Source organism: Carassius gibelio, chromosome A1 (genome assembly GCF_023724105.1).
Source record: "Carassius gibelio isolate Cgi1373 ecotype wild population from Czech Republic chromosome A1, carGib1.2-hapl.c, whole genome shotgun sequence".
Classification (NCBI taxonomy): Eukaryota; Metazoa; Chordata; class Actinopteri; order Cypriniformes; family Cyprinidae; genus Carassius; species Carassius gibelio.
Window position 1 is genome coordinate 37,298,161 of NC_068371.1, and position 12,500 is coordinate 37,310,660.

The 12,500-nt window shown below is 35.4% G+C and overlaps 2 protein-coding genes across 3 annotated transcripts; one reads left to right on the forward strand and one right to left on the reverse strand.

Moving 5' to 3' along the window:
* The first annotated feature begins 97 nt into the window (after window positions 1–97).
* LOC128020170 (ELMO domain-containing protein 2) lies at window positions 98–3,871 on the forward strand. Its single transcript, XM_052606858.1, has 9 exons — window positions 98–184; window positions 718–865; window positions 1,018–1,046; window positions 1,194–1,291; window positions 2,069–2,198; window positions 2,298–2,431; window positions 2,500–2,568; window positions 2,672–2,805; window positions 3,020–3,871. The coding sequence occupies exons 1-9, from the start codon at window positions 113–115 to the stop codon at window positions 3,175–3,177; spliced, it is 972 nt and encodes a 323-aa protein (XP_052462818.1). The 5' UTR covers window positions 98–112; the 3' UTR covers window positions 3,178–3,871.
* A 642-nt stretch (window positions 3,872–4,513) lies between these two features.
* Window positions 4,514–10,166, reverse strand: LOC128020178 (mitochondrial uncoupling protein 2). Of its 2 annotated transcripts, none has more exons than XM_052606870.1 (7): window positions 10,004–10,166; window positions 9,192–9,325; window positions 8,227–8,434; window positions 7,867–8,064; window positions 6,704–6,805; window positions 5,153–5,333; window positions 4,514–5,055 (listed from the first exon to the last, which is right to left on the reverse strand). In XM_052606870.1, exons 2-7 carry the CDS (start codon window positions 9,315–9,317, stop codon window positions 4,941–4,943), a joined length of 930 nt encoding a protein of 309 aa, XP_052462830.1. In that variant the 5' UTR covers window positions 9,318–9,325; window positions 10,004–10,166; the 3' UTR covers window positions 4,514–4,940. The 2 variants fall into 2 exon arrangements, with proteins under 2 accessions (XP_052462830.1, XP_052462841.1); XM_052606881.1 differs by having other exon boundaries at window positions 9,192–9,322; window positions 10,004–10,115.
* Between the last annotated feature and the right edge of the window lie 2,334 nt (window positions 10,167–12,500).

Genomic DNA, 12,500 nt, shown 5'->3' on the forward strand with positions numbered 1-12,500 from the left:
GAACATTAAATGCATTGAGAAAGTGACTTGGCACAGTGATTTTAAAATCAGAAAGTGATTTGTCACAAAAAAAAAAAGTAAAAATAAATACAAGCTACCGCTCACTTGGATTATGGGACACTCGTCAGTTCGTATGCGCATGCGCACCAATCCGAATCACTTCCGGGCGACGAGACTGCTGCTAGTAAGTGTGATCCGTACAGTTATCGGACTCCAAAATATATTTAGCACATAGTATTAAATGCCGCGAATCAACGTGAAGCAGTATAAACGTTGGCAGCGTCACCAGTTGAATTCACGCTCATTATTTGTGTGTTTGTTGTCCAGTGTCTCTCACTCGTGAACAACCTGTTGTTTTGTCCAGCTGATTTTCTTAAAGCGTCACGTTTGGGTTATGAATAAGCTGTTTTGCTCATGCAGTTGACCAGTGTGTGTGTGCGCTTTGTATCTGATTTTACAGAGCAAAGATCTTATTGTTTAAACATTAACAATGCTAATTCCCAGCAGAATTCTTGCTGTTTTCACACAGTACAAAGAATCAGCAGCTCCTTAGTCTGCATTACTGATGTGTGTGTGGCACTAAAGCCAAGGTTAACTCTATGTATTAAGTCCATTTCGAGTATGTTTTTCATGTTGCACTATATAATCTATATATAATTGGAAGGAAGTGCAGTTGGACTGAAACTCTGTCACTAACTGCTGCAGTTTGTGTTTCAGAGGATGTTGGGGTATATCTGGCAGTGTTTCTATTCCTCGTGTCTGCGCTTCTGGTTGAAATGGTTCCTCCGGCTGATCACAGGAAGATGCGAGCTGCAGCGTATCTGTGCCCGATGCAAAGCTGGAGCACTGAGGACGTCACAGATAGGTGATGATCATACAGTTATGTATACCTTGATATATGGGAGAACAGTTAAAGGAATCATTTGACCTGTTTGTAGTCAGATTTTCCTTTAAGGACTATTTTATTTGTTATGCATTACTTTTGCAAACCTGTCTTTGTTGCTTTTTTTTTTGTAGAGTATTCTCTGAAGTCCTCCAAAAGCAAGGTGAGAATGATGGACACTGATTTCTGGCTGATTTATTACCTGAGTTAACATTAATGTGGACCTGGTTCCTCACTCAAGACCAATTGATCAGATCGATGACCTTCGCTCTGTACTGTGCTCGAAGTGTGTGTGTTTGTGTTCGATCAGGTGTTGAGAGCAGCTCTGTCTTTGAAGGAGAAAGATTTGGATGACCACCTGACTCAAATAATCCAGGAGAAGAGCATCAAGGAGCAGAAAGATCCTGCGTGAGGCTCTCTTATGACTGCTTTAACTTGGTTCAGTAGGAAAATAATCTTGAACATCTAGCAAAGCACCTTATTTTGTGACTAGCACATTTTGTCTTTTTTTTTTTTTTTTTAATTTTTTTTTTATACAGGTTACTATGTTTTCTCACCTCACGATGTGTAGTGATACAAGTTAAGAAAGAATTACCAATAGTGTTTCAGTTTTTTGATCCATTATTTTGACCAAGTAGCCTAGTTTGCTAAATGTTTTATGTAAGATTTTTAAAAATATATATTTGTTGTATTTTACTTAATAAAAATGACACATAAGAACTAAATCCATTAATTTTGAATAAAAACATCTGAAGGGATAAATGAAATAAATAAAGCTCAGAACTACATGATAAAAATCCTAATCAGTGAATTTCAAACATATCATTTATGTAAGATTAATAGCAATGAAAAAACATCTAGTTAAAAAATAATCTAAAATCTGTTTTCCCTAATTTAAATAAAATCTAAAGTATATGAAAATATAAAAACACGTTTAATAAATATTAAACTGTTATAAGTCTGATAAATGCATACACGTAAATAAAAACATTAACTTGAATAAGCATGACTGATAGTGAATCATTATATTAGCTGTTTAACTCTAGCACCCTTTTCATTACTGAAGTTTCTTCTTGCGGTTTAATTTTCACAATTGATTATTGTTTTATTTATAGCATGTGTTCGAGATGTGTATGTTGTAGACATTATCAAGATCTAAATGTAGTTTTTCAATCTCTCTTACAGGTTTAAGGTGAATCTCCGTCAATGCTTGGCCCAAATCAACGGGTATAACGAGCTGTTTGAGGCGGTCGAGGAACTCCGAAGAGAGGTGTTTGACTCGGAGAATGAAGAACATGAGAAGATGCTTCTGAAGGTGATTGATCTCGTTTTCATGAGGTCTGATATCTCCGCTGAAGCTGATTTGAGCATCACAGGTTCTCTGTTCTGACTGGTGGTGTTGGTTTTCTGTCAGTTGTGGGATCTGTTAATGCCGTCGGTGAAGCTGGAATCGAGGGTCACCAAGCAGTGGGGAAACATTGGTTTTCAGGGCGACGATCCGAAGACTGATTTCAGAGGGATGGGGATGCTGGGACTCACAAACCTCCTGTAAGTGCAACTTCTGTTTCATGGCTTCCCTGATGCAAATAAGTGGACGTTTTTCTTTGTCTGCCCAGCTTTTTCAGTGAGAATTACACAGACGCAGCCCGGCAGGCCTTGTCACACGCAAATCACCCCGGACTAGGGTGAGTCCTCCCTGATGCAGATCACACGGCCAGACTCTCGCCATCATAACTGATGAGAGTTACTGACATCGCTGCTCCTCATAGCATGCTTCTGTCCTGGCAGGTACTCGTATGCCATAGTGGGCATCAATCTGACAGAGATGGCATACAGCTTAATGAAGAATGACGCCCTGAAGCTTCATTTCTATAACACAGTACCTGGAAAACCCCGGATGCAGCACTTCCACCAGTTCTACTGTGAGTAAAGATAATTACATAAATGGATATATGCACACACTTGATATATTGCTGCATGATGGCTGCATCTGGTGGAAATTTTCTGTCAATAGCCCACTTAGAAATATTGCATTTAAATGTCAGATTTCAATAAAATTTCAAACATGTGTGCATGTAACATGTCCTAATTTTCCTTTTCTTGCAGACACGCTCACTTATGTTCATGTGTTTGCAGGTTACCTGGCGTATGAGTTCGATAAGTTCTGGTTGGAAGAGGAGCCGGAGAGCATCATGGAGTTCAATCGCTACAGGGAGAAGTTTCACGACAAGGTCAAAGGTCAACTTCAGATGCCCGAGGTCACGCTTATTCTGACCGTGGACCAAGAAAAATGATGCCAGCATCATTTCACAGACAAAAGGAAACTGCAACAGTTAATTTTCTTTTCTTTTCCCATTAACTTTAAGATAATTTTTAGTTAGGAAATGTACAACGTGCATGAAGCTTTATTTAAATATTAATAATTAAACCGCTGCATAAACTGTACATCAAGGGTACATAGCTGCCTGTTTAGCTACATTGACCTGGTCAGGGAAAGATTTACACTAAGTATTATTAAAAATACTTTCAAAGTGATGTTTTAAACCCTCCCAGGAACAGACTGGATTCCCTTCACACTTGACGTTTTGGTCGTGGTCACGTGACTCCTGCTTCTTCATCTTTACCCATCTCAGGAAGATGACATCTATGTTCTTCTGTATTCAGATAATTCAACCCCTTTGCATGTTAAAGTGCGTTTAAGTTAAGTTGTATTAAACCCGTCATCGTCTGCACAGTTCTTTGATGTACCCTGCGACGGGTTTAATATCTCATCTGTTTTGTGAATATTGTTATTCAGACCTCAACTCAATTCCAAAGGACATCATCTGTATGCACAAACGTTGATGTGACACTGTGTCGTTGTCTTATTTATAAACCGTGTTTGGGTTTGAAGATGTCACTTTTTATTCCTGATGACCCGATTCCTTTTATAGTGTGGGATTCATACCTAATGTTGAAGAATAAAATATTGACTGAATATTAAAATAAGTTTGCTTCATTGGTGGGTTTGGCATTAAGAATTAGTTAATTCAAGTTTTTAAAATACATTTTGAGCACAATTTAATGTTTTTGTTTTTTTGTCTTTCATGTTATTTCATGGTCACCACTTTTAATATTTTTTTATTAATCGTTTCACCTTTACTAGGCAATATTAATAATTTGAAAACTCATCCAGTATATGAATAAAAAAATAAAAATATTGCAGTCCGTCAACAAATATTGTCGTAACATTTACATGCGTAATAGTAATTTAGTTTTATGAAATGATCATTATTTTATGAATGACACCATAAATATTTAATGTAACTTAAATTAACATTTGCATAATGATTATTTTAAAATGTATATTTTGTACTTTTTTGAAAAGAGATGCACGTGTTTGAATATCAGTCTTATTCCACATAAAGTACAACAACTTAATATGGTAAAAAAAATAAAAATAATTCTGCATTCATAAGCAAAATATTGTTCAAAAGTTATATTATTGCATGCCAAAATCGGGTTTGTAGAATTTAGTTATTTTTTATCTACGGGATTAATGCATGATAGCATAAATACTTTTCTTTTTTTGAAGAAATATGCATAAAGTTCACAACACAAGTGCACAGTCCCCACAAAGACATCCGAAAAGTTGTTTAAAGGTGTTTATTGAAGCATGTGCTTTTCTTTATGTCTTTTCCAGTTGTTTCCAGTAATGAGACAACACTTTTTAGGTCATTCCAGGGTTAGTTGTTGGATATTTAGACATTAAGGTAAATAGTTGCTTTAAACAAAGCTCTAATTGCTTAAAAAAGGAGGACATATAAATATTACATAAACATTATGTACATTGAGTTATCAAGGGGCTGAGTTTCAGAAGCTTTGTGTATTGTGAGATCATTGTGTGGTTCTTCTAGTGGTTTACCCTGAAAGAGAAAGGATGAGGGTCGTGTGTTTCTGTCAGATGTGTCCCGTGTGAAACTGGAAGTCACACTGTTCTCGTCATCGTCCTGTCAGAGGAATATGAACCAGCCGCTCGTGTGTGTTTGAAAGGTTTTCAGGGGTGTGAGGTGAAGCTCTAGGCAGTGGCCTCGATCCTGCTCCTGGACATCATCATGGCCCGCTTCAGCTGCTCGAACGACACGAACATCACCACGTTCCAGGAGCCCAGCCGCAGGAAAGATGGAACGAAACTGAAGGAGGAACACAGAAAGGTTTGGGCATGCTGGTCAGAGACCCTTACAGGTGTGATGTGTTGTGAGAGGATGATTCAGGGTTTCTGCCGCTCACCCTTTGTAGAAGGCGGTGGGTCCCTCTTTGGTCATCATGGTCCAGGCACAGTTGAGGGAGCTCCTGTACTGCTCCGGAGGAGAGTTCATGTAGCGCGTCTTCACCACATCCACAGGAGACGCGATCACCGTCGTGATGAAGCCCGCTCCGAACGCAGACACGAAATGACACGGAAGAGTGTCTGGGAGCACAAAACACCAACATAAGAAACATTCCTCAAATCAAACCTGGAGTTTGAGTTTCTCCTATCATCATCATACATCAACACTATCATAGCGTTATAGTTTGTATTGATGATGTGTATGTCTTTGTGTGTTTTTGTTTGCTTTGTAATGCATAGATGTCTGTCTGTCTGTCTATCACTAAATATTAAATAAAATGAAAAAAAAATGTAATATCAGGTCTTATTAGGATTTATTTTATAAATTGTCACCTTATTGTTCTTCCGTCTAAAATGGAATCGTTTTATTTACAAATGTAAAAACTATTATATATATTTATACTATTACTTATTAACTACTATTATTATAGTATTCAGTAATATTTTGTATTTCAAATTGTAATTTTAGTATTTTACACGCTTTTGCCATGTTATTCATTTTTTTATATATAGTGTCTATAAATACATATAATTGTAATACTTTATAAAATATATTGTCATTTTGTTTTAATTTCTTAAAAGTCTTAAAGTATTCATTTCTCTTCTGTATTTTATTCAGTTAAATATAATTAAATAGTTGCCTTATTGTTCTTCCATCTGAAATTAATTGTTTATTGATTCATTATGTACTGTATGAAATCTATATGTTCGGGTTAGATATTTTTTCCCTATTATTAATAGTATTTCTTAAAATTTTGATTATGTTTTACTCATTCTATTTTCATTTTGTTTTTTTGTTTTTTTACTCCGTTTTAGTCATTTTTAAAACTTCAGCTTATTTCAGTTATTTGCCAAAGGTAACATTTCTCATTTCATTTTCATTACAGCAATAACACTGAGTTTTGTTGGTGTCAGTTAACAGTGTCAACTCTGGTTTGATGGTGTCACACACACTATGTTCTCTCTCTGTGTGTGTGTGTGTGTGAACCTCATCACACCTTTGCCCTGATTCTCCAGGCTCTTCTCTACAGAAGTGCTGATGGTGTGAATCAGACAGTGAGCCCTGACCTGATCACCAGTGCTATCTTATCTGGTGAAAGTGGTTTGTGCCGGTTCATTCTAGCACGTTTGACTGTGTTTATTAGCGCTGCGGGACGCTGAAGGGAGGGTGTGTGAGCTCTAGTCCAATCACAGACGTCTCCTCATGGACTCCTGGCCTGATTTACAGGCTGCGCCACACACTGACATACGTTTTGCTTTTGAGAAACACTGTCTGCTGAAATCATGTTTTATGAATTTAACGATCCTGGTTTCGAGCTTATAGAATGACTAAAATAGAAACGAGACAAACGTGTGACATGAACAGTCAGGAATGCCTCGTCCTGGTTATATTGATCTCTAACTGAGCGGTGTAGGTTTCTGGTTCTGAGCCCTGCTGTGAGGTTTCATACCTGGCAAGAGTTTGTGTTTGAGAATGGCTTCCTTGATGAGATCGTAGGACACCAGCTCAGTGCAGTTGACCAGAGCGTTCCTTGTGATGTTGGGCAGAGTTCCTGAGGAAACAAATCAGATTAAAGAAGAGATTCAGAGTCATCAGTGCTGCGCAGCTTAAGAGAAGACAAAAACACAAGCTTCTGATACAATTAAACTGCATATTCGCATGGCAATCAATCAAATAAATATAGATCATTTTATTATTATAGGTAGTAGTAGTACTGTATATATTGACCAAAATATGTTTTGAACATACAGTAAATCTTAAAGAAATGCATTTTCAAACTAAGAACATATTTAGTTTAATTTAGTTTCAACCTTAAAATAGATCACATATAATGCACAATATTATAAGTGCACACATTTTTACATTTATTTTGCAATATAAATTTAAGTTAATATTAATAATTAGATTTTACATTATATTATTCTTATGTGTAATACATCATTTTTGTAAATATATATTGCAATGTGTAATATATATATATATATATATATATATATATATATATATATATATATATATATACACACATATAACATTTATTTCATATATTATATTTTGCTATTTTTTGTATATGTTGAAATAAATGTAACAGTTAAATAATATATATATATATATATATATATATATATATATATATATATATATATATATATATATATATATATATATAAAAATGTTCTATATGTTTTAGTGTTCCTGGAGCTCAATTGGTAGAGCACTGCGATATCAAGCGCAAGGTTGTGGGTTTGATTCCCCGGGAACACATGAATGCACTGTAAGTCACTTTGGATAAAAGCATCTGCTAAATGCATGAATTTAATTTAATTTAATTTTATATGTATTACTAAAAGTTTAGAATGACTTTTAAAAATAATTAATACAGACAAATATCCAAAAAATAGTTCAATCCAAATACAAATAAGAGCTCAATAAAGAACCTTTAACATTCATGAAATCTTTCCATTCAACAACAGTGTGTAAAGGACTAAAAGAAAGAGCTGTGGACTGAAAGGTTGTTTCGGGAGCCCAGAATGGTTTTTCTATGGCATCGCTGCAGAAACCACCTTTTGGAAGCTTTCTTTTAAAGAATGTAAAGTAAAACGGAACACACACCTTTCCACAGGCCCCGGAGCCCCTCGTGCTGGAAGATCTGTCTGTAGGCCTTCATGGTGCCGCTGTAGCGTCTGCCCACCCCCTGCAGGTTCATCTGGGCCTGGAAGCGCACCTTCACCACATCTGTGGGCTGAGCCACGGACACGGCCAGCGCTCCGGTGGTGCAGCCCGCCAGGATCCTGATGCCCACGTTGGGGTCTGCAAGCCAAACATGAGCAAACCATTAAACAAGAGCCCCCTCTGCTTCCTCTCAAGAATCAGCTTCATCCCAGTATTCTCGTTCTGGTCGGGGAGGAACAGCTGAGATCTGACTTGAGGTTTTCTTCTCTATCAAGTGAAAAGCGGTCTTTTTGAACGTACTGTCTTTGCCGCGTGTGTAGAAGCTCTTGACGTTGTCGTAGAGGCCGATGCGTATGGAAGCGAAGGCCATCTGTCTCTGAAGACCGGCGACCAGGCCGTTGTAGAGCGAGCGTGGGCCCTCGGTCCTCACCATGGTGCTGATGGTCCCAAACACCCCTCTGTACCGGATGCCTTTAGCTGCGCCCATCACCGCTTTCTCTCCCTGGATCTGGAAGAGCACACGGACAGATAGTGATGGGAGTAAACCAGACACACTAGACTTGTATAACAGTACAAATATGTAGTAATAATCATACAAATAAAAAAATCTTGTTTAGATTTAAAAACACCTACCAAATTCCTAACAATTACCCACTGATAAAAATGTTTAATAGAAATTAATATAATAGATAATATATTATAAAACATAATATTTTATGTACAATATTTAAATAGATTATCCTGGAGGCTTTCTTCTTCAGAAATCCTAAAAAAGAAGGTATACATTCTCAGTTTGACATATTAATAACTAACAAAATCCCTAAAAATGATCCAGATTATTTATATCCTATTTATTAAATGTCCTATATATATATATATATATATATATATATATATATATGTTTCTCCAGAAATATTAAAAAAATATTTTAAAAAAATATTCATTAACAAATTAAAATATAAATTTTAATAATCATTCACTAATTTTTTTTATGATTGTAAATATATTGTTGGTACAAAAATATAAAATACATAATATATTATACTATTACATAATATTTCATATATATAAAATATATTAATATAATTTAAATCATATTCATCAAAGAAAATATAATATTTTATGTCAATTTATAGAACACGTAATCTTTTACAAATAAGATAAACATTTAGAATTTTTCATATGATTTGTTTCATCATAATAAATCTATTATCTGTGCAACAGACTGAGAGGATGTTATCAGTTCTGGGGGTGAGGTCTGTACCTGTAGCCGCACTTTAGCGGTGTCCAGAGGGAAGGTGACTAGATCAGCGATGCAGGCGGCTGTTCCTGCGCTGAGGACCTTCACACCCAGAGGAGGAGGAACATCAGACGGCTTTAGACCCACCATACTGACTGCTGAAAACACACACACACACTGCATTACAATACTTGTGATTATAAAATGCATGACATACAGTACACTGCTGGTCAAAAGTTTGGACACACCAACTTATTCTTTATTATGACTATTTTGCATGTTTTAGACCAAAACGTGTCACAAATAAAAACTGATATATTTGAGCTCTTCTGGACATTAATCAACCAGCTGCATGAGGAGCATCCTGGGATGCTTTGAAACGATTGAAAGCATTTGCATTATGCTGCACCAAGGTTTCATACAAATGCATACTACAGTAGACTATTTTTCTTACATTAAAAAGCTTTTTTTTATTAAGAACTTAATATTTAGACAGTTTATAATAGTCTATAACACTAATTTCAAGTATCTCAGCAGAAACCTTTTGATCAAAATTGTTTAAAACTCTCAAACTGAAAATCTTTTGACTCCTGGTGTAACTCTTCACAACATATGCAAATATCCTCAAAGAAAAGATCAAAATATATCAGCTTATTTTGTATGCTTTTGCTAGAACTTTTGCACAATATAAATAATATTAAAAATAATGCATCACATTCAAATGATTTTTTTGTATATATCACGATTTAAATAGTTTTTGCATGCTATATCATATCATATATATATTTATTGTTGAGTTATGAACTCCAGATGACACACAGAGGTGGTGAACTGACCTGTGATTGAGTTCCTCTGTCTGATGGAGTGACAGGATGACAACTGGAGCTCTGGAGGGACGAGGGCATGTTCGGTCTTTCTTTATATATCATTATCCAAGAGGGGTTCTTCCTCCTCCGCTCAGGGAGGTGTTTCTCCAGGAAAGATTACTGGCCGACACAAAGTCCACCTTCCAGCACAGAGTCCAGTCCAAAACATCCCACATCCAGATAAACAAGCGCTTAGATAACTAGTGAACACAAAGCTTTTGAAAACATTTCACGATGCTGCTGTCATTAACAGGCACATTAACAGCAACAACAATGACTCATGCATGCTTAACAATCACCATCCAATGGGTTCGTGTGGAAAAACATTCAGCTTTGAGCAAAACATTAAAACACCAATGCTCAATAAATAAATGTTCACTGTAACATGACTGCAGATGTTTATAATTTGGCTACTAATGAAAGTGCAGATGCATTAAAGGAGCTCAGAAAAGCTGTCGGCCGATAGCAGCGCAGGGACAGTCCTGCAGGGTCTGAAAGATGATTGGCCTCATGGAAGGGTGGGAAACCCTAAAATATGAGGCAAACAACAAAGCTCTAAGAATATATATGAGTTTCTGTTTAACAGATGGAGGAAAACACGCAGGAGATTCAGCTGAATCATGAAGCATCAGTCACTGCACGCCTTAACATGCAGCACAACCTCGACGATCCTCAGCGAACATGTTCTGCTCATTCAAAATAATAATAATAATAATCATTTTCATTACAAGTCAAGATCCTTATGGGTTGTTCAGACAAATATGCTTCTAAATGAAACCATTAAAAAAATCAAAGAACCATTGAAGTTGAACCATGTGATTTTTCCACCAATGAATAACCAAAAACAACTTTTAAATGCTACATTTATATTTAAATGTATAAAAATATGTTTTTGTAATCATATGGACTTTTAAACAGATATGTTTCGTAATTGAATCATTAATATAAAAGAACAACTAAATTTACATCTAATGTATATGTATAAATATTAATTATAATAAAAAAAAAGCTATTATAATTTGTTACTGTAATAATAATTCAGACACACATGGTTCTAAATTGATCCATGAACACAACTGAACTATATGATTCCTTTGCCAATGCATCAGCAAAAATATTTAATTTAATATAAATGCTTAATGTATATTTACATTAAACTTATAAATGTTAATAATAAATAAATAAAATATTAAATAATAATATTAATGATAATAGTACAGCTATTACATGTCATTATGGTACTGCTAATAATAACAGTAATAATTCTTTGGACAGATATAGTTCTAAATTAAACCATATTAATATAAAAGAACTGTTAAAGTTGAAGTATGTGATTCCTCTGCCACTGAATCACCAAGTGGAACTGCAAAAATAAAGTTTGTTTTTAAACATGTTACCCGAACACTCCCCCATCTGCCATTGGTCCAAAAAAAGACAGTCCCGCCCCAATCTCACGCCATTGGTTGAGCCAGTCAGTGATCCTGTGTCAGATTTCTCAAACAAACATTTTTTTTAAAGTAGCAAACTAGATCTATGCCATTTAAAAGAGTAATATCTTTTAGATAAGTCAGATATGTATTTTATGGCACACAAACATTGAAGATCTCAGTTAGAGAGAGCACAGCATTAATCTTTAACCCACATGTACACCATTATCTAAAAGATAAAGAAAAACTAAATATGTCTGAATTGTGGTTATTATTATCATTTAACTAAACATTTTCCTACATAAAAGCAGCAGTAAAAATCTTATTTGTCATGTCTTTTGCAACAGTCTTGAAGACAGCCGAGCTACTGTCAAACATCAATGAACTGTATATCCTCAAAACTGCAGAGTAAGATCTGTTTGTCAATCTAATATGGATACTTCAGCTTCACTGATAGTCTGATCTCTCTCAGAAGGACTGGATCCGGACTGTGAAGTGGTCTAACATTGGTCTAATGTTTATCTGAGTCAGTCATTAGGATGTGAAGGGGCTGACGTTTGTGACTGAAGTTCATGGAGGACTGATAACAGACCTGAACTGTACAGGTTTATGCAACAGACACCAGCAGCAGCTGGAGCATTATCTTTAGTCATCTGCTGACTGTCCTACAGCCAGGAACACTTTATCAAGGGAAAATCAAGCCCGATATGCCAATAAGAGCAGAGTAGAGACTAAGACTTACTTTAAACTACATTGAATTCCATTAGTTTTTTCCAATCTCAAAGGCCTTGTCCACAATAATAATGATAATAATAATAAAAACATCCAGTTTTTTTTTTTTATACCACCAAAGTAAAATAAAAACCCATGTTATGTATGTACAGTGGAGAAAACATACTTACAATGCATTGGCCAGGTTTTCATCTGCAATATAGACAATACTTAAAACTTTTTATGCCATTATGCATGTTGCAAATGACAAAAAAAGCATAAATATTCATTATACATAATAAAATATTAATATTAATAATTATCATAAT